This window comes from Vipera ursinii, assembly GCF_947247035.1.
Source record: "Vipera ursinii genome assembly, chromosome: 2".
Lineage (NCBI taxonomy): Eukaryota > Metazoa > Chordata > Lepidosauria > Squamata > Viperidae > Vipera > Vipera ursinii.
Genome location: NC_139513.1, coordinates 264,463,809 through 264,488,789, shown reverse-complemented (window position 1 = coordinate 264,488,789; position 24,981 = coordinate 264,463,809). Strand labels below are relative to the sequence as shown.

The window sequence follows — 24,981 nt, the reverse complement described above, 5'->3', positions numbered from 1 at the left end:
TAATTGAAGGCCACAGATTTCCATTCTAAATCTAAGCCCATATAGCCAACTAAATAATACCGGGTTACAAGGAGCAACAATATGACATGACCGTGTTTGAAGGACTCGATTAGAGAGAATCTGCTCCAGATAAAATGGACATAAATATTGTACTGCAAAGCATCATTCCAGGAAGAAAACGATGCAGATATACGCCAATAGATGGCGCTGCTTCATACCATTTCCTAAAGCCCTGATGGGCGAATCCATTCAGTCGGGAGCGGGGGAAGAGATGGGAAGTTGAGCAGCGAGCGTCTCCTGTGTTCCGGTCCCCGCTTTCCCCTTTCCGCTTCTCTGCAGTTCCGGCGGCTACTGAGGACGTGGCTTTTGGCTCACCGGCCTCTTCCTGTTCCGCGGCGGGCTGAGGCCTGCTGCCGGCCGTCATTTACCTTTCGCTCACCCGACTCAGTCCGTGGAGGATGAGGAGGCCCCACGGCGGCGGAGGTGGCGACGGTGGCGGCTGAGGAGGCCGGGCGTGAGAGCCGGCAATGGAAGAAGAGTTCAGCGGGAGCAGCAGCGAGGCCCTGGCCAGAGGCGGGCGGTTGGGGCCCGTGGATGTGCCCAGCGCCCGGTAACTGACCGTCCTGGGAGCGTTTAGCCGAGGGGGACGAGCGGGTCCAGGCGGAGCCTGCGAGGAGGGTTCTTATTTCTTTGGGAGGGAATAAAGGTCCTTTGGCGAGACGCCGCCTGCAGCCGGGCTAACGTGCTATCGTCTCCACTGTAGAGCAGTCAAAGGCTTGGAGCCAGGTCTTTCTATGGAAGACTGGGCGACGGAGTCGTTGTTCTGCTACAAAAGTGGAAGCCACGTTAGACTTTGGCATTTGGGCGCTCCGTATCCTCCTCAGAGGTTCTTTGTTCCTTGCGGTGAGAGCCACGGGGACAAGCAGCAGTACTGGACTTTCCCACCTGTGGTTTCGTTATGTTAACCTACACCTGCCAGATTTCTTCTCCGCAAAAAAGATTGTGTGTGAGAGAGACAGAGAAGGCTATGCAGCTTTCTAGGCGATGTTTTCGAAAATAGTTAACCATGGTCTTCTTGCTGGGACTAAGAGAAGCTTCCCATATGGCTTTATACCTAACGCTGGACTAAAACCCAGAGGCTTCCTTTTTGCTAGCCTGATGCCTTAATCACTACACCAAACTGGCTCCCCAGTTAAAGATATAGATCCTTTAGTCGTACATCACTATTCACCTAGAATAGCAACAGTCCTTTTACACTAAAGCCTACACTGAACCAGATTCAGACTTCAGTTTTAATATACTTTCATTTGTCAAAAACAATTTTATTTATCCTAGACCCCAATAAAACCCTAGCAAATAGTCTGTGGCTGATAAGCAGGTAAAATTTACCAATTTATTCTCTGTCCGAAAGTCAGTGTATTATCTATCAGATGGTAACCTGGACAGACCTTAATTTCCCATAATTGAACATGCTGAATTTTAGAGACTGAATCAGTATCTCATTTTTATCTGTCACTTTAGCCTATATTGTAGAAGTCAACTGGTTCCTTACAGTTTTGAGTGTCTTGGTTTTATATAACTTATGCATGCATATTAAATTGTATTGCACTATAAAGCCATAAATATGCAAGTGGGATATTACTTGCTAATAGTAAATGTTTGCTATTAGCACTGCTGCACTGGACCAATCCAGCATGCATCTTTTGTTTCAAATAACTTAGAGTAAAGCAGAGAAATTAAAAATGGGATAGTATTTTGAGCAACAAATGCCTTATGGATAGTACAGTTATGCTTAAAGCATATAATTCCAGAGTATAAATCAAGCCTTAGGCACATTTAGTTCTCTTAGCATTTTACACCTTAAATGTTTAATTAGCTATTGGGCATTATAGATCAGAAACAATTTCATGCAGTTATCCATTAAAATATATACAAGTTAAGTAAGTTTTTTAATTGGCTTACTTTTGATTTTTCCCTAAGAGTAAAAATGTTTATGACCTTACAGTAGTTTCTGTTCTAGAATTAAAAGTTGAGAGTTAACTTATCTAAAATATGTTTATATAATTGTATAGCTTTGATTGAAAAGTTAGCATTTAACATTTTTTTCTTCTTTTCAGCCTGATTAAATATATAGTGTTACTATGTTTAACTAAATTTTTGAAGGCTCTAGGATTGTTTGAATCATATGATCTCTTGAAAGTAGTTCATCTTGTACAATTTATCTTCATTGTAAAACTTGGGTGAGTTGACTTTTGATTTTTTTTCAGCACTTATTATCATTTGTATGTAAACATTTTTCCTGGGGTAGGTGGACATCATCATAGACTTGTTGAAATCAAAGGACTGTTTGAAAATTGATGGTGGTCTGTTACCAAGCATAGTCCGTCATTCTAATTCTTTTTCATAACCATATCTAGTCACTGTTTGAGTGAGTCAGGTCATTGCAATTAAATGATTTTATTTTGTCACTAAAAGTCTGCAACAGTAGTTTGCTAAAATAATTAGCATCAATTTAGAGTTGAGACCATTGTCAAAAGAAATATGTTTGCAAATTACTTTTGACTAATTGGCTAGTGAAAATGTTGTTGCAGATGTATTTATAAGTTTATTTCTACATATCTTTTAAATATGTAAAAATAAATGCATAAATAAAGCAGGAATGCTGTTTTTCTGTAGCTTTCTATAAATCCATATTAATTCCTACATGAAATAAGATTTGTTGGGTTCTAGATTAGAAATGATGGATTTGTCTTATTCTGTGAAATGAATGCTTTAAAGTGACATAGCCAAATTTATAGGATATATAAATGTAATGTAGGCACTGATTTTTTTTTCTAAAGTGCAGTCATTGACTGACAGGATTTTGTATTTGTACAGATCTGCATTTTTTATGATTTTGATTCAAAAACCATTTTCTTCTGGAAAACCAGTAACTAAGCATCAGGTGTGTAAGACTTTTGGTTACAGAGATCATTTTTATATGAACTTGTTTAAGGGATTGTTAAAGTATTTAGACAAGCTGAGGATATGTATAGATCAGAACATAGCATATGGAATTACAATGATATAATGCTTATTTCAGTTGGAAATTAATTGTAGTATTGCAGAAACTGTCTCAAAATTGTATTAAATCATATGAAAGATTCAAGATATTTTTCATGATTTGCATTGGAAAATACATTTTGGAAAGCTTAAAAATATTGTGTCTTGCATATTTCTGTCTCTGCACAGTTTATAAAAGTTAAGAATTGAAATAATCAGGTTGCCTATTGAAATACATTGAAAACAAAATATTAGTTCTCTACATTATTTATACTTTGTTACGTTTGCAATCCAAGACCAAATGCCATTCTCTTCAGTAAGAAGCTCAATTGTCAGTTCAAGACATTATATATTAGCTGCCATTATACAGGTAGTCCTCACCTTATAACAGTTCATTTAGTGCCTGTTCAAAGATACGACACTGAAAAAGTGACTTACGGCCATTTTTCACACATGACCATTAATTCAAACACTTGGAAACTGACTCATATTTATGATGATTGCAGTGTCCAGGGGTCATGTGATCACTTTTTGTGACCTTTTGACAAGCAAAGTCAATGGGTAAGCCAAATTCACTTAACATCCATGTTACTAATTTAAGAACTGAGTGATTCATTTAACAACTGTGACAGGAAAGGTTGTAAAATGGGGCAAAAGTCACTTAAATGTTTCACTTAGCAATAACAATTTGGTCGAGGACTATCTGTATTTCATGTAGAAGTGTCCTTTATTTTCATGCATTTATTTTAAGTGCCACAACTTTGGGTTGCTCACAACAATAAAACCAAAATAAAAACAACAAACAGTATAAGCAGTACATCACCAACAAATACAATCTTCTGGCTCTAACCTCACCCTTTCCCTATGCTTGGGGCAAGAGCCAGCTTTTTAAAGCCTTCCTGAAAGCTAAAATATTGGGGTCCTTCTAGGAAGAAGTTGTAAGCAGGATTTTGTGAGAAAATTTAACAACCAGTATTCTGAGTTTAATTGCTAGATAATAATGAATTCATTCAATCTAGAATTGGGGGTATAGCATTTTGGTACTGAAATTATTTTGTTAAGTGAGATAAGGACTGGAATTCTACAGTTCTTTTGTGTGTGGGGGAGATTTTGGAGTTTTTCACTATTTAAAAACAATAGTTCAACAGTGAAAAATTAACATGATTTTATATATTTCTCTCAGGATGGTAAAGTTTGGTGTCACAGTCCTATAGAGCTTTGGATATTGCAGAGAAAAGAAATTAGTAGGCATCAAATGGCCTCCAAAGTTGTATATTTCTGCAATTGTATTAAAACTGTTTAAATATGAATTATTGAATTGTATATTTCAGGGTTAACTAACAAAACATTGGGTGTACTTTTTAAGACAATAATTTGGATTCAGAATTGAGTATAAGAATCTTCATGCATTTTTCTTCTCTTCCAGTGGATCAAAATAATTAAACATGCTGTTGTTGGTTGTATAATATCATTCTTGTGGTTTTTTGGGCTCACTCTGTGTGGACCACTAAGGTAAATATATTGTGGGTTTATCGATGAAAAATGTGATGTGCAAATCACGTTTATATAGGTTGGCCTTCTCCAGTCCTACAGAAGCATTAAAACAAAACTTCCAATTATCAGTATTAGCTCAAATTAGCAGTATTTGAACCCAGTCATGGTAACAGTAACAGGCTAAACTAAAATATTACAATACAATATCTTAAAACAGCCTGAGATACCCAAAATGTCCATGATTGTGGCATCAGCTTCCTAGACCATGAGTTAAAACCTGCATTAATACAGTTGGAGAAGCTTTAACATTTTTTCTTACACTAGTTTGAAACCAGTATATTAGGTCTAGAATTCATAATTTTATGCTAGCCGAAACAAAGTTATGTTAGCCTAGACCAGGGGAGTTGAATTCTGGGAGTTGAAGTCCACGAGTCATAAAAGAGCTGAGGTTGCCTACCCCTGGCCTAGACCCCTCCCTTCAGTGCAATCCTATACCTCTCTGTTCAGAAATTGATCCATTTAGTGATGGAGAAGGGGGTCCTTCAAGGGTAGGACTTGCACTTATTCTGTGCAAGATTACTTCAAAGTATTATTGAGGAAATATAGATGAAATTATTAATATGTAGCTCATCATTAAACCAGAGGGAGAGGCAGAATTTTATTTCTGTTGTGCCTTGCAGAACTGCAGGGGAAGTACTGTATCGCCCACCCCCAACTATAGACAGATGAGAAGAATGAGACGGTACTGCAACAACTGTTCTGATTAAGTTGGTAGGAAGAATTCCAGAATGTTGTTTGAGTGTTTGAGCCTCAGGCTTTCGAATTACTGTCTTACAAAATTATATGCTGTGTTCTTCTTTTGCAGAACTGTGTTGATTTTTGAACATAGTGATATAGTTGTCATTTCATTACTCAGTGTCCTGTTCACTAGTTCCAAAGGAGGACCAGCAAAGGTATCATTTGTTTTACAAAATACTTTATGTAATAAGTTTTCATATTACCTGTTTCTTTGTTAGTTTGTTAGTCAGAGTATTTGTCTCCTTTTATAACCAACTTCTCCATTTTTCCCCCAGACTAGAGGTGTGGCATTTTTTATAATTGCTGTGGTCTGCCTACTGCTTTTTGATAATGATGATCTCATGGCTAAAATTGCAGAACACCGTATCCTTTCTGATTTTATAATAGAAAATTTTCTACTAACTTAATTTTAACATGAGACTGTTAACATATTGCAAAAAGTGAAGTACTTATTCTGTTAGAAATTGTGCCCGATTCAATTACTGTCTCTGAAATAAACTTGCTAATAGTTAATAGCAATAGGTAATAGGTAATCTCTCAGCCACTCAGTATTGCCTTCTGTTTACCAAAAATGGTTGGAAATTCATCATCACAGTTCCTCCTAAGGGTGGTCAAAAGAATGCTGTGGTCAGTCCAGAAAGCTACTGAGACATTTAGGAAAATCAGCAGCAGATAAGCATAACAGCAGATAAGCAGATAAGCAGGAAGTCCCTTAGCCCGCGAGAGACCACCGTCCCTCAGATGGTCGGGTATGAGTCTCTCCTTCTGAGATATGGCCCAGGGGCGCAGTTGGGCCTGCTGCTGGCGTACCTACCACCTAATCGTGCAGCGGCAGCCCTGCCCGAGCTACTCGATGTCCTCTCAGGGTTGGTGGTTGAATTCCCAAAACTCATGGTCTTGGGCGACTTTAACCTACCGTCCCTGGGAGGATCGTCCGAACTGGCTCGGGAGTTCATGGCTTCCATGGCGGCTATGGACCTGTCGCAAATAATTTCTGGACCGACTCATGAGGGAGGTCACACCCCAGACCTGGTGTTCTTGTCTGGACGGTGGCGTGATGATATTGGTGGGGGTGCCACGACTGTTACGCCCCTGTCATGGACCGATCATCACCTCCTACGGCTAGACTTCCCCTTTGCCACCCCCCGCCGTGGGTGCACGGTGCCAACCAGATGGTACCGCCCTAGGCGCCTAATGGACCCTGATAGGTTCCAGGCAGCGCTTGGGGACGCACATGCACTCCCTGCTCACAGCTCGGCGGATGCCTTAGTGGAAGCCTGGGAAAAGGCAGCCACGGAGGCTCTGGACCGAGTTGTACCCATGAGGCCTCTAACCCGGCGCAGATCCCAGCGAGCCCCATGGTTCACCGCGGAGCTCTGGGAGATGAAGCATCGGAGACGGGGCCTAGAGAGCCGTTGGAGATCCAGTCGATCCGAATCCGACCGATTGCGATTAAGAATCCTCACCAGGTCTTATCTCGCTGTGATAAGGGTGGCAAAATCCAACTACTTTTCCACCCTCATCGCGTCCGCAGATAATCGCCCGGCTGCCTTGTTCAGGGTGACTCGCTCCCTACTGAACCAAGAGGTGAGGGAGGAACCCTTGCAGGGTCGAGCCGAGGAATTCGGCCAATATCTGCTGGATAAAATTGCTCGGATTCGAACCGACCTGGACTCCAACTGGGCTGAGTTGGAAGAACAAGACATGGACAATCTTGTCGACGTCATGTGGGAGGAATTTGATCCTGTGACTCCTAAGGAAGTGGACAGGATCATGAGGAGGTTGAGCTCCACATGCTTACTGGACCCGTGCCCTTCCTGGCTGGCTTATGCGGCTCGAGAGGGGACACGAGGCTGGTTCCTGGCGGTCATCTCTGCTTCTCTGAGTGAGGGTCACTTCCCCACCGCCTTGAAGGAGGCGGTGGTGAGACCTCTCCTCAAGAAGCCCACCTTGGACCCATCCTCATTGAATAACTTTCGTCCAGTCTCCAATCTTCGCTTCCTTGCGAAGGTTGTTGAGAGCGTGGTAGCGCACCAACTTCCTCAGATCCTGGATGAAGCGGTTTATCTAGACCTGTGCCAATCAGGCTTCAGGCCGGGCTACAGCACGGAGACGGCATTGGTCGCTCTGATCTCTGGAGAGCCCGGGACAGGGGCCATTCCTCTGTCCTAGTCTTATTAGACCTCTCGGCGGCTTTCGATACCATCGACCATGGTATCTTGCTGCGGCGCCTCAGGGGACTGGGAGTGGGAGGCACGGTTCTGCGTTGGTTCTCCTCCTTTCTCCAGGGTCGCTCGCAGTCGGTGCTGGCAGGGGGACAGAGGTCGACTCCGAGGCCCCTCGTTTGCGGAGTCCCTCAGGGGTCGGTCCTCTCGCCTCTCCTGTTCAACATCTACATGAAACCGCTGGGTGAGATCATTCATAGCTTTGGAGTAGGGTACCATCAGTATGCTGATGACACCCAGCTTTTCATCTCAACTCCAAACAGCATCAGTGATGCCCTCGACGTGATGTCCCGCTGCCTGAAAGCGGTCCGGGAATGGATGGGGAGGAACAGGCTTCAACTGAACCCGGACAAGACTGAATGGCTGTACGTACCGGCAAGCCAGGTTACTCAGAGCATCACATCCCTTAACATCGGGGATGAGTTACTACCCCCTGTTGATAGGGCCCGCAACCTGGGTGTCCTCCTAGACTCACAGCTCTCCCTGGAAGATCACATAGGAGCTGTGACCAAGGGGGCCTTCTCCCGGGTTCGACTGGTGCGCCAACTACGGCCTTATCTGGACCTGGATGCCTTACGTACAGTCACCCATGCCCTTGTGACCTCTCGCCTAGACTACTGTAATGCTCTCTACATGGGGCTGCCCTTGAGATCCACTCGGAAACTTCAACTGGTGCAAAGTGCAGCGGCACGGACACTTTTGGGAGCCTCCCGATACTCCCATATCACACCTCTCCTCCGTGCGCTGCACTGGCTTCCGGTTGCCTTCCGGGTGAAGTTCAAGGTGCTAACAATGACATACAAAGCCCTACATGGCATGGGTCCGGACTACCTACGGGAGCACCTTCTGCCAACATCAACACCCCACCGCCCTGTGCGCTCCCACAGAGAGGGCCTCCTTAGGGTGCCACCACTCAAGGAATGTCGGCTGGTGGCCCCCAGGGGGAGGGCATTCTCAGTGGGTGCGCCAGCCCTCTGGAACTGCTTACCAACTGAAATCCGGATGGCCCCCGACCTCCGCACCTTCCGGCGCGACTTGAAGACTTACCTATTCCAGCAGTCCGGCCTGGCCTGATAGCTCTAATTGGGGTCCCAGTTTGTTTTGTTTACTGTTTTTCAGTACTGTTTCATTATGTTTGCCTACCTTACTCTGTACACCGCCCCGAGTCCCTCGGGAGAAGGGCGGTTTATAAAAACAAACAAACAAATAAATAAATAAATAAATAACACCAATTAAGCATTAGGTCACAGGTGGCAACCTACCTTCCCAGGGCTCCATGCAGCTTGTGAAAACAGCTGTTACAGTGATCATAACTCTCTCACCATAGTTGCTGAAAGCACAGTTTTCCAGTATCTTGTGATAGGTAACAGCTGAAAACAGTAGTGAAGTAAGTATAGAACTAGTCCTCACATGATAGTTTGTTCAGCGATTGTTCAAAGTTATGGCACTTTTAAACAAATGGTAGTTGCAAGGGTGCTTCCAAAAGGAACCAAGCCAGGACTTGCTTGGATCTGAGTGGATCCTTGCCTAGTGACTGATGAGATTTGGTTAATCACAACAACAGGGATTGCTGTTGCTAAACAATGTGGTCACATGACATCCCACTTTATGACCACAGCACTTGGTGATGGAAATTTCAACCCCAATTACTGTCATAACTCAAGGTTTATCTAAATCAGTTTTTAAAAAAAAAATCCTGCAAACACCCAGAAAATATTGGTGCCCACTTGTATGCTACCCTGTTATTTTATGAGCCTCTCAAAAACATTTAAGTCCAGGAAGCAAAATTGTAGGTATTCAACACTGTTGACCACGAATATAAAATTAGATTCTAGTTGGTTCCATAAATAATTACTACAATACTGCCCCTTTAAGAACATAAAGCACACAACTCTCCTTCAGAGGCCATTCACTACCTGCAATATAATGATCCAGCTTTCTCAATAAATCAAGATTCAGATTTTTGGCATGTCTACAGATTAGGTTGTTGATAGATATGCATTCTAATAGATATGCATTCTGTTTGAGGTCATGGAACATTATCTTTCGTAAGAATAAAAAATAAGGAACAAGAAGGAATTGATAGTGTTAGACCAGGCATGTCAAATGCCGGCCAGTGGGCTGAATACACCATACTGAACCCACGTCCACCCCATTGCCGTAAATGGGGAAAAAAAGTCTTGATACGTTGCGCGACATCATGTGATGTTACAAATTTGACATGCCTGTGTTAGACTGTTCTATAAGATTACAGTCTAAAGGTTATAACTCAACTTTGAAAAAATTCCCATTAAATTGAAAATGGTTATTTATATTTTAGCATATATCTTCTAATAATGTTTCCAATGTGTGTTCTATTATCTAGGTTTTTTTAAGAGCTATCAACCAATTAACATGAATAGTTATAAACAGCTAACAAAATAATATAACATCAACACTTACAAAAACCAAAAAAGGAAAAACAAGACCAAAGAAAAGTATACCATGAACAAAAGAATTCTAAAATATTTCCCCAGATAGTTAAAAAGTTCTCTTACTTGTTCCTTTGTTTTTCATCTTTAAGGCAGTCGTTTGTGATTGAGTATTGCTCAGCTTATCCTCCAAAAATCATATGAAACATTTTTTTCACTATAGGGATTATTTTTCGTTAAGTTTTTTCAATAAAGTAATTAATAGAAATCAGAATGTAGTTCATGTTATGTAGGCCTGAATGAGTGAGGAATAAGGTCCTATTGCAGAATTTTCCTGAACTTCAAATTTTTTAGCTGAAGGACATCACGACAGTGCTCTAACCCATATGCTTTATACAGTTATCACTTTCTTAGGAGTTGCAGATCATAAGGTAAATGCTAAATGAACTATTGAAAAGTTAATAAGCTTATTAAATTCTTTTAATGGGTTACTGTTATCAGACATATTTTTTTAAAAAGTACTATTAATATACTTTTAACTAATTCTGTTAAAATAATCCTGCTGAATTATTTCAACTTTTTTGGATATATGCACAGTAAGTATCTTTGTAGATGAAGGACGTTTTTCAATCATCTTTTACTTGGAGGAAACCCCCTTTATACTTAGGATAGCTTACTTCATAGTAGAAAGACTATACATTACATTATCCCAAAGGTGTTTTTTCATGAGGCAACTGGTCTTTCTTGATTTTCGTTGAAGACGTTTCGCTTCTCACCCAAGAAGCAGAGCTGAAGAAGCTTCTTGGATGAGAAGTGAAATGTCTTCAAAGAAAAACAAAGTCCAGTTGCCATGTGAAAAAGCACTTTTGGGATAACTACCGTATGACCTGGATGACTGAGAATCTCCATAGACATTTACAATTGCTGTATATTGCAAGAGCATTGACAAATAATTTTTGATTTAATGGCCCCCCATTTGCAGTCATTTTTATGTATTTGTATCATAATGACAATATGTTAGGAGGCAGAGGACTTGGATTTAGGAAACTGGAAACTTGGATATCATTAGGTACAGCTGTAGGCATTGATTTTATCAATTGTTTACATATTTGGGGGGCTGTCAGAAATTTTATATACATCTTTTCCTCTGCTTTCTTAGAAACATTTAAAGTACAGTATGTGCTGTTTATTCATGGAGATACACTTAAAGAAATATTGAGCATTTGGTTTTTAGAGTGCTAATTGTAGTCTGCCTTTTTTTCTTTCTGTTTTTTTTTCTTCTTTTGGTAGGGTGGAGTAATCTTGCTTGTATTAGCATTGTGTTGTAAAGTTGGATTTCACACAGCTTCCCGAAAACTCTCAGTAGATATTGGTGGAGCCAAACGCCTTCAATCATTATCACATCTTGTTTCAGTTCTTCTTCTGTGCCCTTGGGTGATTGTTTTGTCTCTGACAACAGAGGTAATTAGCATTACTTGACTATTAAAGAGAAAGCATTCTGATGTCAAAATGTTATATCTAAGTCAGGGGTTTCAAACTGCAGGCCTGCAGGCCAGTTGCATCATGCGGAGGCCTCACCCATCCCAGCTCCAGCAGTACAAAAAAAGTGAGTTTGACACCCGTGATCTAAGTCATCTTTGTTAATGCAGTCAGTACCTTCAAGCTGTGACTCTTGGAGAGGCAGTTTTGTCTGCTCCATGCCTTTCCCAAAAGACTGGGGATCCCAGGATTGAAACTTCTGCAGTTCCATCTTGAAACATATTCTCTAGAAGAAGTGGCTTTTTGCACTTCTCTCGTTTCCCAAATAAAAAGGGAACGAAATGGATAAAATAAAAACACCCTCCTGGTATGACTATCCCACCTTTATCATTTCCTTCACCATAAAGGTAGGAAGGGGGCAATCAAAGCAGAACCAGATTGACACATCCTGTTCAGTGTAAGGGAAAGAGGTTTGAAGGAGCAGATTCCTGCAGTGTGTTACAGCTTGACACAGAAAATACTACAGTAATCATTAGATGAAATTATGAAGACATAGGTGAATACTAAGTATGCTTTGTCTGTTAGAAATGCAACTATAGTCCACTTTTTTTCTGAAACTGATATCATAATTCCAGCAGATTTTCACCACTCTAAATTTCACTTTCATTTTTTAATAACTTCAATTTAATCCAATTTCTTGCTATCTATAAGAACATTGCCTTTACAATTTTATGAATTTTGCTACCTTTTCCTTAAATATACTGCTCAAAAAAATAAAGGGAACACGAGATAAGACATCCTACTATTAAATACAGTACATTGTGTTGTTTAAGTGTTCCCTTTATTTTTTTGAGCAGTATATTTTTATAAACCTAATGGGCTATAATTAGAAAGTGTTGGGGTACCTTCAAGTCATTCTTGACTTCTGGGAATTGCCTGGAGAAGTCCCTGCAGTTTTCTTGTTAAGGTTTTTTGGAAGTGGTTTGCTGTTGCCTCATTCCTAGAGGCTTAAGGTCACCAAGCTGATTTTGTGCCTAAAGCAGGACTAGAACTCATGACCTGGTTTCTAGCCTGGTACCTAATCCAAACTGGCTTTCTGATTGGAAAGTTGATCAGTTAAGATTCTGGATTTACTGTGCAGCATAGTACTGTAGAGAGCGCTAGAGTAAATTCTTGGAGATTTGTCATGAATGTTGTACTCATGGATTTTAATCTGATCTCACAAAATATTTCCTTACAATGTATATTTATTTCTCTTAATATACTGTAGGTTCCTGAACCGTTAAAGAGATTCTGAGTACACAATGTTGTTTTCAAATCATAAAATGCTAATTTTTGTTGTTTCAAAAGTAAAGAAAAATACATTTGTTCAATAATATATAACAGCATTTAAATATTACTGCCTGCATTTACATATCTGCATATTTTGATTGCAGAGCAAAGTAGAATCATGGCCTTCCCTCATCATGCCATTTTTAAGTATAATCTTTTTCGTCATAATTTTGGACTTCTATGTAGAATCTGTGTGTTTTGTCAAGATGGAAGTATCAAAATGTGCCCGTTACGGATCCTTTCCCATTTTCATTAGTGCTTTAATTTTTGGTAATTTTTGGACACATCCAATAACAAACCAGCTTCGTGCTATGAACAAACCAGCACACCAGGAAACTACAGAGCATGTCATATCTGGAGGAGTGGTGGTCAGTGCCATTTTCTTTATATTATGTAAGTATGACTTTTTTGGAAAAAATATGAAGTGTTGTTCAAGACATTTGCATGCATTGATAAAAGACCTTGATATCACAAAATATATAAATGCAGTCATTTGCATTATTTTTCCCAAATACTGTGCTGAAATTTCTAGCTATAAATCATCACTATTGCTTCTATAGAGATTTGGTTTACAGAGAGCTGCATTGTTAATTTTAAAGTAATAAGTTACACTAAGTGTCCTGAACTTAAACTTGTGTACACATGCGCAAAGCCATTCCCTGTTGGTTATTCTGTTGCAGTATGAAGACAAGGTTATTAGGTTTACAGTTTCTAGATCTTCTTTGAAAGAAATTTCTTGCTTCATTTTTTATAACATAACCTATCAAATTGCATGAATTATCTCATTTGAAAATCTTGCTTGGTTAACATGTCCATAGGCTAAATTTCAGAAATAAATTAGTTTTTTGAATTTGAAGTTTCTTACTAGATGAGTGATTAGTTATTGTTTATTTTTTTGAAAAAAAAATCTAGTGCTCAGACCCATCTCCCAGCCTTGCTAATTATTATGTTTTTCTCAGCTGCTGTGTATTTTAATTTTTGTATATGTTTTTGTTTCACCTTTTTAATATTGTTCACCACCCTGACTCATTTGTTGAGATGGTGGCCATATATATTAATTAATTCAATATCATCATGAGGCTTAACTTGAAGCACAAAGAAACAGTATCATCCTATGCATTGTGATTAAGTGATATAAAACTGAACTAATATTGAATAGTCTTAAGTCTCTGAAAAAAAAACTTTTTAAAATGTGTTTGTATTTCGTGTAAGATACAAGTATTTTTTTTTTCTTTTCAGCTGCCAATATACTTTCATCCCCAACACGGAAAGGGCAGAAAGGCACTCTTATTGGTTATTCGCCAGAAGGAATACCACTGTACAATTTTATGGGCGATGCTTTACAACACAGCTCTCAGTCCTTGCCTCGATTTATTAAAGAATCATTGAAGCAAATTCTTGAGGAGTCTGACTCAAGGCAGATCTTTTATTTTCTATGCCTAAATCTGGTAAGCTTATCTTTAAAATAGTTAACCCTGTGTAAGTATGAGAGAGAGAGAGAATAAAACAGAAGCCTCTATTTAATGTAAATCTCTCTGGAAGGGCCTGCACTGGTCATATAGTCCAGTATTACAACTTTAAATAAAACACTGCATCTTAATGAAAGCTTCTCAAGGAAGCCCGTTTCTCCATAGATAACTTGTTTTGTGTTATAGGCATTGCATTTTTAGAAGTTTCCTAGCAATCAGAGACTAATTTTATTTCTCTGCATTTTCGTATGGATGTTAATTTTACAAAAATGTATATATCCTTAAAGACCTCAGTTGTCCATTTTGTTGTTGTTGTTAGTTGAGAAGTCGTGTCCGACCCATCGCGACCCTATGGACAACGTTCCTCCAGGCCATTTAGTCAGTAGTAAAACTAATGACAGTGTTTTACAGAACCATGTAAATGACTTGTGAACTCATTCGAAGGGCAACTGCTTTCGAAACTGATGATAAAAAAGCACTCAGTGATATGGCATGAGAGATTATTCATAGGTTATAAAGTGGGTGTGGGCAGGAAACAGTAAAGTAAGAGTGTTTGATTCCTTTCCACTATTTTTATATGCTCCTAGTTAATATCAATCAGCTTCATCCAAGCTTTGTCCCCAAAGTCCAAAATATCTAGTCTTACCCAAAAATTGCAACTGCCAAAACTGTATAAAAAGGAGTTCCATCCCATTGTGTAGACCCGATTGACTTGGAGTTAGCATTTACTTTGTTTCCTCCTGAAAATAGGATGGTATTTTCTTCTCTTAGCTGTTCTCTTGGCCACATTACCCAACCATTTTTAAAAGCCTTGTTAAAAACTTTTTTGATCCTGTCTTACACTGTGCATTTTAAATGTTTAGGCATAAAATTGTCACGGTGAAAAGAAATAATGGATCAGTGGACTGTTTTAAAAGCTAGATAAATTACTAAAAGGCAAAAGACAATAGCAATAGCACTTAGACTTATATACCACTCCATAGTGCTTTACAGCACTCTATGAGCAGTTTACAAATGTCAGCATATTGCCCTCAACAATCTGGGTCCTCATTTTACCAACCTCGGAAGGATGGAAAGCTGAGTCATCCTTCAGCCAGTCAGGATCACATTCTTGGCTGTGGGCAGAATTAGCCTGCAATACTGCATTCTAACCACTGCACCATCATGGCTCAAAAGACAAGGAGTGAAACCTTATTCTGCATCCTTCTTTTAATAGTTGTTGTTAATCATTCTTGGGTATAATTTTTTCTTTTATAAAAACAAACATTTGAAAAGCTTATTCAGAATATAATTTTCTTCCAGATTATTCTTTGTAGAGTAGTACATGAACCTTTTTTATATATTTTTCCCACTAGGTATGAATTTTTCAAATTTAGATATGTAATACTAAAATGTGCTTGATTTTCAAAGATAAAATTAAATTTTTACTTTTTTTTTTAGGCTTTTACATTTATAGAATTATTTTATGGTGTATGGACCAATAGTCTAGGATTAATTTCAGATGGGTTTCACATGCTTTTTGACTGTTCAGCTTTAGTTATGGGTCTCTTTGCAGCGCTGATGACTAGATGGAAAGCAACCCGTATATTCTCCTATGGGTATGTATACTGGTTAATTTATAAAGATTTTTTAAAGGATGTAAAGACAAGGATGTGAGACTAAAAAGACAGGTAAATTAAACCAAATAAATATAACGGCTCAGTTTACACTAAACTAAACAGTGATAGATTGTTTTTGAATAATTACAATTTCTGTATTGCTATAAAACACTTAAGTTTTTTTAAGCCATGGTTTACAAACCAGGAGAAGAGGCATACTACTCCCAACACTTAATTTTCCACAAAGTGTTAAATACCTGGTTCCTGTCCAAAGCCTTGAGTTAGGATGGTGTTTGAGCCTCTTTTTAATTTTTAGTTCTGTCTTCTAGTCAAGTAAGTGTGTGTGTGTGTGTGTGTGTGTGTGTGTGTGTGTGTGTGTGTTATTTCCTTTTAATTTTTTTATTTCAAGCTGCTCAGAATTGCTATGGAGTAGAACAACTTTGAAACTGAAATAATAAATAAAAATAATAACTCAGTACAGTGGCTGAGGAATTCTGGGAGTTGAAGTCCACAAGTCATAAAAGGGCCAAGTTTGAAGACCACTGCTTTAACATATGGGGGCTTCCTCAGATAGCTATGATTGCCACCATTATGAGGAAAGAGAAAAATAGGAATAACCACTTTGCCAAGTATTTCTTGAAGTTCCAGTAATCAGGGCACTCAAAGAAAAGTTTTATAAGTAAACACCATTGCTACTTTTCAAAGTCTTATTCTTCATCAGATTCCAGTTATACTAGCAAGATACAATAATACCTGTATCACAGCTCTGGGCATTAAGAAAAAATCCTTCCAGCTTTCTATAGAACATCTGGAACCTGACTGATAAAGTCTCAAGTTTGGTTTTGCCATTCTGTTTTACAAAGAAGAAAGTTATCCAGATTGTTGACAGAGGGCTTTGAAGTTTCACTTTGCTGTTGATTTTCCTAACTACTTTGTTTTTTACGTATAGTAGATAGAGGATAGGCCAAGTGGGTTGTAAATAGATGTAGAAGTTTTTAAATTGTGAGCCTGCTTCACAAGGGGAGAAACTAATTGTTGCAGTATATTTATCAGTAATCAATCGGGAGGTAATATATGTATATGTGTTTTTGTCTTTTATCCTTTTTACTGCACATTTTTAAATGTTTTGTTTATTTTTGTTTGCTTTTCTGTTTGTATGTTGAGGGTGGTTAGAATTTGTATTTTAACTTTCAAAATAAAATAAAAAAAATCTGTTTAAAAAATGGTGGCATTTCCAGTCCCAATTAGCATTGTTAAGCAAGGACTATTTGAAATCTTGGATTCTCAGAATAGTTTGGAATTTCAGCATATTCAGAACATCTCAGTATATTTTGTCTATAGTCTTATTATTTGTTTTCTCGATTACAGGTTTGGCCGAGTGGAAATTCTCTCAGGTTTTATTAACGGCCTTTTTCTCATGGTAATAGCTTTCTTTGTCTTCACTGAGTCGGTGGCCAGACTGGTTGATCCTCCAGATATAGATACAAATATGCTGACTGTAAGTTTGTAACTTTGTTTTCTACTATCTTTAAAAGTACTGCTCTAAAGGAGGGCTTTTCAAATTTTTCACCCATTGTACCACTTTTAGGATATGGCAACATCCAAGTACCACCAGTTGCCTAGCAAGGTGTCAAAAACTTGATGACCAAAAAAAAAAGGAAAAAAAGTGATGAAGTACAGGTAGTCCTCGACTTACAATAGTTTGCTTAGTGACTGTTCGAAGTTACAGTGCCACTGAAAAAAGTGTCCCCCAAGCCACAGCTGATCCTGGCGCTTTTGGTGAGCCCTGACAGCCCTGCAGCTCCAGCCATCTCTCGCTCAGGCTTGTGAGGTGCTGCCACCAGTTCAGCTCATTCCCCTCCCCTGTTACCACTTTTCTAGGATGGTCATGTACCACCTGCCAGGTGCCAATGTACCTCAGATGGTACCCGTACCACTGATTGAAAAGCCCTGCTCTAAAGCATTTTTAAAATTCAGTAGAAACAGGATTCACTTTTCCAAGCATTTCTAATCCTGTTAAGTTCATAGAAGTTTCCTATGACAGTGAAAATAGGTTACATTTAGCTGGCCTCAAAATTTTCAACATTAAATTTTTTCAAAGATGCTTTTCCTTCAGAGAAAAAGTGGCGGGAAGAGTGTAGAACTGAAGCCGGCAACTCAGAAAGCCTTTATGTGCCAGAGTCACCGCCATCCTACTATATATTATGCCACCTCAGGTTACCTATTTGAGGCACTGTGATTAGGTGGCCATTGTAAATCAAATGAATGAATCAATCAGTCAAGCCTGACTGTTGGTCCACTGTTCTTAAGAGTTCTCAAGGGTACATTTATATATCATTTAGATAGTTAAAGGGAATTAACTGATTCCAAATCATAATTAGCATTAAACTCTGATTAATATTAACAATGAACATGTATATGGCTAAGGAATTTCATACATAGCACTACTTTAAACATAACAGTCTTGCACTCTTCCATCTGTTTCTTAGTTGTGCGGAGTAAAAAATTGTATGATTCTTTATTCCTGAGAATTACATAACATTACATTACATGATGCTAAGTTTCATCAGCATCATGATTCTCTGAATACAAAAGCTATTATTTATGCTGCAATATAGTCATTCTATTTTTATTAAGAATTCTGGAATCTATAGAACCAAGTCCAGTGGAGGATAACAACTTTGGGAAGTTGCTTTAGGCTTTGTTTTCTTAGGCATAGTTAATGGTATTAAATAAGGTATAAAGATTTCTTTGTTCTCCTTCATGCAGCCTGTTTCAGTTGGAGGACTGATAGTAAACCTTGTTGGTATCTGCGCCTTTAGCCATGCCCATTCCCATGGGCCTTCTCGAGGAGGATGTCATGCGCATGAGCACAGTCATTCCCATCACAGCCATGGTCATGGCCATGGCCATTCCCACAATGACTATGGGCACACTCATAATCATGGACACGGGCATGGATTGTTAGGAGGCAACATGAATACCAATATGAGAGGTAAGTAGAAAGCAATGGATTTTTTATGAGTTCAGTTTTTATTTACCATATAATGACATATAACAGGGGTCCCCAACCGCCGGTCTATGGACCAGCACCAGGCCGTGCAAACAAACAGCCCCATCCATGGGATGCAAGTAGTACATGAAACCACACACCCTCCGGTCCACAGAAAACCCTCTCTCCATGGAACCGGTCCCTTGGGGACCTCTGACATGTAAGATAATATATTATAAGGAAAGGCCTCCATCAGGAAGGGCATCCAGCCAGTAAACACTCAGCTCCATTCAGTCTCCCAGTCTCTATACCGAATTAAGGGATTATAGGGTTGTAAAAGGGTTTTTTTAATCACATATAAAATAAAGGCTTTGGCAAACCCCCTTGAATTGTGGGGTCTGTTGTTTGCTTTTTTCTTGTTCAGTTCTTGTCATCTTTGCTATTTTTTATTCTTTATTTTTATTTCTTACTGTGTTTTTTTATCTTGTATCTGCCCATAGTTATTGGGGGTTGAGTGGCATACAAATGTAAAAGTTTTTTTTAAAAAAATAGATCATGAAAGTATTTTAGGATATCAGGTTTTTAAATCTGATACAAATTGATTGGACTACTTGATAGGAGTACTTATCTGTATTGTTCATAACATTAAGCTGCTAAGGGTATTAATGATTTGTGTTTCCTTACCACTCCAGGAGTGTTTCTACATGTCTTGGCAGATACCCTTGGCAGTGTTGGTGTTATCATATCAACAATTCTCATTCAACAGTTTGGATGGTTGATAGCTGATCCACTCTGTTCTCTATTTATTGCTACATTGATTTTTCTCAGTGTTATCCCTCTACTAAAAGATGCTTGCCAGGTACTCTTGTTGAGACTGCCTCAAGAACATGAAAAGGATCTGCACATGGCTTTAGAAAAGGTTAGTAGTAACATTGCCTATAATTTCATACAAATTCATTCTTTGGAGAAGCATAATATTGAACAGTATTATAGAATATTACTGGTTATCCTGCAATATTTTTTTTACAGATCCAGAACATAGATGGTGTCATCTCCTATAGAGATCCTCACTTCTGGTGTCACTCTGCTAATGTAGTGGCAGGCACAATACATGTACAAGTAATGTCAGAAGTAATGGAACAGAGAATTATACAACAGGTAGCTTAGTATGTTCATTCTTCATGAATCCTCAGTTCTCACACCTATGACTTTCTCTAGACTAGTGAAATGTGAGTCACCAATAGTACAACCAAATGGTATGTCTAATAAGCTAAAAAGGATCTTTGTGATAACATCTTCTAAAAGTTGCTCATTGTCTTCAATTAGTAGAATGTTTAAACTGGTAGGTAATTTTAACATGTCTGGCATATAACTTCCCTATGTGTGCATTGTTGAAGGTAATCTTTCAAAGTTATTTCCAAGCCTTCAGAAGTTTCTAACTGGTGTAGCAGTGATGACTATTAGATGAGACAGAAATGGAACTGTGGAGCACTTTTCCCATTTTATGCATTTAAAAAAAATAAGTATAACACATATGTTGTTTGCTTAATGCACTTATTTTTCTATTTCTTCCTACCTCATTAAAAAATATGCCTAGATTTATCAGTACAACTTTGCAGAGTTCCAATAGAAAGGGAAATTAAATTCATTTCCCTGTTGTTTTTCCAATTTTGCTTGAAATTGCAGCATCTTGGGCACAGTGTGCTTTCATTGTAGGTTTTGTTAGACTTGCTGAGACAAATCATTCCTGTGCTGTCCAGAAAGAAGCTTTTAAAGAAAATATGTTTTTTACATGCAAAAGATTTACAATGTAGGTGACAGAGTAGTATTTCTTGCCTAAGAACAGTCGTCTTGCTAAGATCTTCAGAGAGAGTTTTTCTGAAAAGTTCCTCAGGGGTCGGTCCTCTCGCCTCTCCTGTTCAACATCTACATGAAGCCGCTGGGTGAGATCATTCGTGGCTTTGGAGTTGGGTATCATCAGTATGCTGATGATACCCAACTTTTCTTTTCGACCCCAAACCACCCCAGTGATGCCCTCAACGTGATGTCCCGTTGCCTGGAGGCGGTTCGGGTCTGGATGGGGAGGAACAGACTCCAGCTCAACCCCGACAAGACTGAGTGGCTTTGCATACCTTCATCCCGGGTTTATTCGGACATTCCACCTCTGGCTATGGGGGGTGAACTATTACCCCCCGTAGATAGGGCTCGCAACTTGGGGGTCCTCCTAGATTCACGGCTCACCTTGGAAGACCATATAGGAGCTGTGACTAGGGGGGCCTTCGCACAGGTTCGCCTGGTGCGTCAGTTGCGGCCCTATCTTAGCCGGGATGATCTATGCACGGTCACTCATGCGCTCGTGTCCTCTCGTCTGGACTACTGCAACGCTCTCTACATGGGGCTGCCCTTGAGGACCACCCGGAAGCTCCAACTGGTACAGAATGCAGCCGCGAGAGTGGTGTTGGGAGTCTCCCGATACTCCCACGTTACACCTCTGCTCCGTGAGCTGCATTGGTTGCCAGTTGTCTTCCGGGTGAGATTCAAGGTACTGGTAACGGTGTTCAAAGCACTCCATGGCATGGGGCCGGAGTACCTCAGGGAACATCTGCTGCCGGCATCAAGCTCCCTGCGCCCTGTGCGTTCCCACAGAGAGGGCCTCCTCAGGGTGCCACCGATCAGAGAATGTCGATTGGTGGCCCCCAGGGGGAGAGCCTTCTCTGTGGGCGCTCCGGAGCTGTGGAATCAGCTACCGGTAGAGCTCCGGATGGCGCCCGATCTTCGCTCCTTTCGTCGCGATCTTAAGACATTTCTGTTTGTACAAGCTGGCCTAGCCTGATGGGGATTGCTGGGGTTGTTTTATCTTTGGTCTTTTAATTTTTCTTGGGGTTTTTAGCGCTGTATTTCCATTGTTTTTAACTAGGGCAATTGTTTAATCTTTTTTTAATGTTTGTATTTGCTATTTTATTCTGCCCTGTGAACCGCCCTGAGTCCTCAGGGAGAAGGGCGGTATATAAATGTTATTAAATTAAATTAAATTAAATTAAATGTTTGTGTTTTACTGTTCATTTTTTGTTTAGGTATCAGCTGTTCTCAAAGATGCTGGTGTTAACAATTTGACTATCCAGGTGGAAAAAGAAGCTTATTTTCAGCATATGTCCGGCCTTAGTACAGGGTTCCATGATGTCCTTGCAATGACAAAACAAATGGAATCAATGAAGTACTACAAAGATGGTACTTACATAATGTAATTTGGAGTTCACATCTGTCGATTTCACTATCTTCATTATTTCATCAAGAGAATTTGCACATAGATGGATTTATAATATATGTCTTGAGTGTTTTGAGCACCTCGTCAACCCAAATATGGGTGAAATCTTTTTCCTGTATCAGCCATCCAAATATAGCCGGATCAAGAGGTTTATAAAAAATGTGGGACACCTAGAACATATGCTGTATATGTGAAAATAATGGCAATGTAAAATATTGTATTTGGTGTCTTATTAAAACTGATTTTGGTATATGAATGTGGATGAGCATAAATGTATTGTACACTTTCCCCAAAGAGGAATAATGAAAAATTCTCTTCCATTGCAACCTAAAATTGTTTTCATAAGCTTTCAAAAGGAAATTAGCAGACTTCATAAAAAATAGTCTTCAAAATTATTTTGAAGCTTTGCTGCTGTATGTGTATTTTTACACATTGAGTGCAAATATTTTTAAGAACATTAAATACAAATGTACATTTTTATATTCCATTTCTGTATACAATCTTATTTTCTACGGATGGCTTTTTAGATGAAGGAAAATAGATTCTGCTATAGAAATACTGTCAGGTGAATTAATTTTTTTTAGAAGGAAAAAAACCCTGGTAACCACAAATCAGGAGGGAAATTTTTTGTTTTGTTTTTGCACTTCTGTGTTTTTTAGTTTGAACCACTGTAAAATAAATATAATTTTTATAAATATCTAGTGAAATTATTGTATAACCTACAGGTTTAAAACTAGAAAAAAAATCAGTGACAATTGATTTTTCTGCCTTGAGTCATTTGTCTCTGATTATAGTAATCAAGATAAAAAATGATACTGTGAATTGAATTTTCTGTAGAATTTTAAGGAGCTACAAAGTTCCTCTAAAATGGCATAGAATATTTAGACGTTCAATACCTGCTATGACAACATATATTAAAACAAGCAGAATAAGTGATGGTGAGGTTGGAAAGAGAACATAGGGAAAGATGTTTCTTCATTTCGGATGTAACAAGAATGAGATCATTAAGGGATTAATTTCCCTTAAATATAATTGACCCTTTTAGTATTTCAAATAATGGAGGCAGTTGTCTATATATATTAGTTGAAAATTGACCTTAAATATCTCCCTTTTTAAGATAATGAACCACATTTCTGCTTAATAAGATGCAGTTTGTCTTCCCTAGCATTCTATGAAAGTTGAACAAATATGTAGACAACATTTTGTCAGTGTTGAATCTGCTTGTATTGGTATCTTTGAATGCCAAAAAAAGATAAAGGTATTTAGCACAATCCAGCACTTTTAACTTCCATTCTGTGTTAAAATGAAGAATACAAGACTTAAATGGATGTGACAAATGTAAATAAAGTTTCTAAGAGTCCAACACAATATTTTGGTAAGCAAACTGAGTTATTATAAGCCAAGCCATTACAGCAGATGCCACCATCTACCAAACCTGATTCACCACCATCACAGCCATAGCACAGTTGGACCTGAATGAGAAGAAATCCAAGGGCAGTGGACTAGGATGGAAAATTAAGCGTCTAAAAGCAAGCACTGACAAGCATTTTGATGTTGCTGTTAATAAAACTATATGAATACTTCTACATAGTTACTAGAAATCAAACTCAATTTGAAGAAATCTTTTGACCAGCAAGATAAAAACCTCAACATGATCATTACTTGTTTCTATTCAAACTGGAGGGAGTCTTTTGTCCCAGTATGATGTCCTTCAACAGTTTTATTATCTATTCCAGGGGTAGGCAATCTTGGCGTTTATGACTTGTGGACTTCAACTCCCAGAATTCCTGAGCCAGCATGACTCAGCTTGGCAACCTCTTCCTTCCCCTCAGCATGGCTGGCTCAGGAATTCTGGGAGTTGAAGTCCACAAGTCATAAAAGAGCCAAGGTTGCCTACCCCTGATCTATTCTAAACTCTGTGAAGATGTTTTTCTTCACACAGCTACACGACCCATTGAGGTTTGATAACAGCCTTACACAGCCTAACATTCCTCCACAACTCAGCCACTATAACGATTGCTTATTGGAAACATAAGTAACTGCTTCAATAGCTGCATAAAAGCAGTTTAATGACATCATAAAATCAACAGGTGTCATACATTGACAATGGCAGATATTGACTACCAAAGGCTTTTAACATTCCTAAATTTTGAATCCAATCTTCACCTGGGAATAAACCAGCCTGAAGTTTACTTCTGAGGAGACATTCCTGGGATTGTGCTGTTTGTTACCTGGAGACTAGCTTTATCTCTGCTTAACATACACCATTGCTGAGACAGTAAAATTCCTGGCTTTTCTATATAAGTAACCTTTATGTGAAAATAATAAATACCCATTAATAAATTAGGAGAAACCATCTTTCCCTCTTTTCCATCTACATTTTAACAACTGACCAGCAAAGTTCAATCATTGTTATTGCTCCAGCAGAAACGTGCAATCAGATACTATAGGTATTTGTCTGACGATTATATACATTTAAACATATGGGGACTAGTCGGGAATTGGGAAAAGAGGTATTCGTTGTACTCAGAGCTTTTTGTGTAAAAGAAAAAGGTGCCGGAACTCACACATGTCATACAACCCGCCTTACAAGGTTCCATCCAAAAAAGGTGCCGGAACTCCGTTCTGAGCGTTCTATGAGAAAAAAAAGCCCTGGTTGTACTTACGATGATACACTTCATTGTATTGATTTATTAAGATACACCAAATTTCAAACTCTGGCACATAAAAGAGACATTTTAAAAAAAAAAACCACTTATTTTTGTAGGCTGCGATATATTATTATAGGAACTGATCTTTTCTAAAATTTCTTAGTTAACATATGCATAAACGTAATTTAATTTTTCCAAGTGGTCATCGATCCCAACTTCCACCCG

The 24,981-nt window shown here is 38.9% G+C and overlaps 1 protein-coding gene across 1 annotated transcript; it reads left to right on the top strand.

Moving 5' to 3' along the window:
• The first annotated feature begins 326 nt into the window (after positions 1 to 326).
• SLC30A5 (solute carrier family 30 member 5) lies at positions 327 to 22,800 on the top strand. Its single transcript, XM_083355098.1, has 16 exons — positions 327 to 610; positions 2,118 to 2,240; positions 2,878 to 2,944; positions 4,469 to 4,554; positions 5,402 to 5,489; positions 5,610 to 5,697; positions 10,325 to 10,401; positions 11,261 to 11,431; positions 12,886 to 13,174; positions 14,021 to 14,229; positions 15,691 to 15,848; positions 17,217 to 17,346; positions 18,618 to 18,843; positions 19,533 to 19,759; positions 19,870 to 19,998; positions 21,915 to 22,800. The coding sequence occupies exons 1-16, from the start codon at positions 528 to 530 to the stop codon at positions 22,083 to 22,085; spliced, it is 2,322 nt and encodes a 773-aa protein (XP_083211224.1). The 5' UTR covers positions 327 to 527; the 3' UTR covers positions 22,086 to 22,800.
• The last annotated feature ends 2,181 nt before the right edge of the window (positions 22,801 to 24,981 follow it).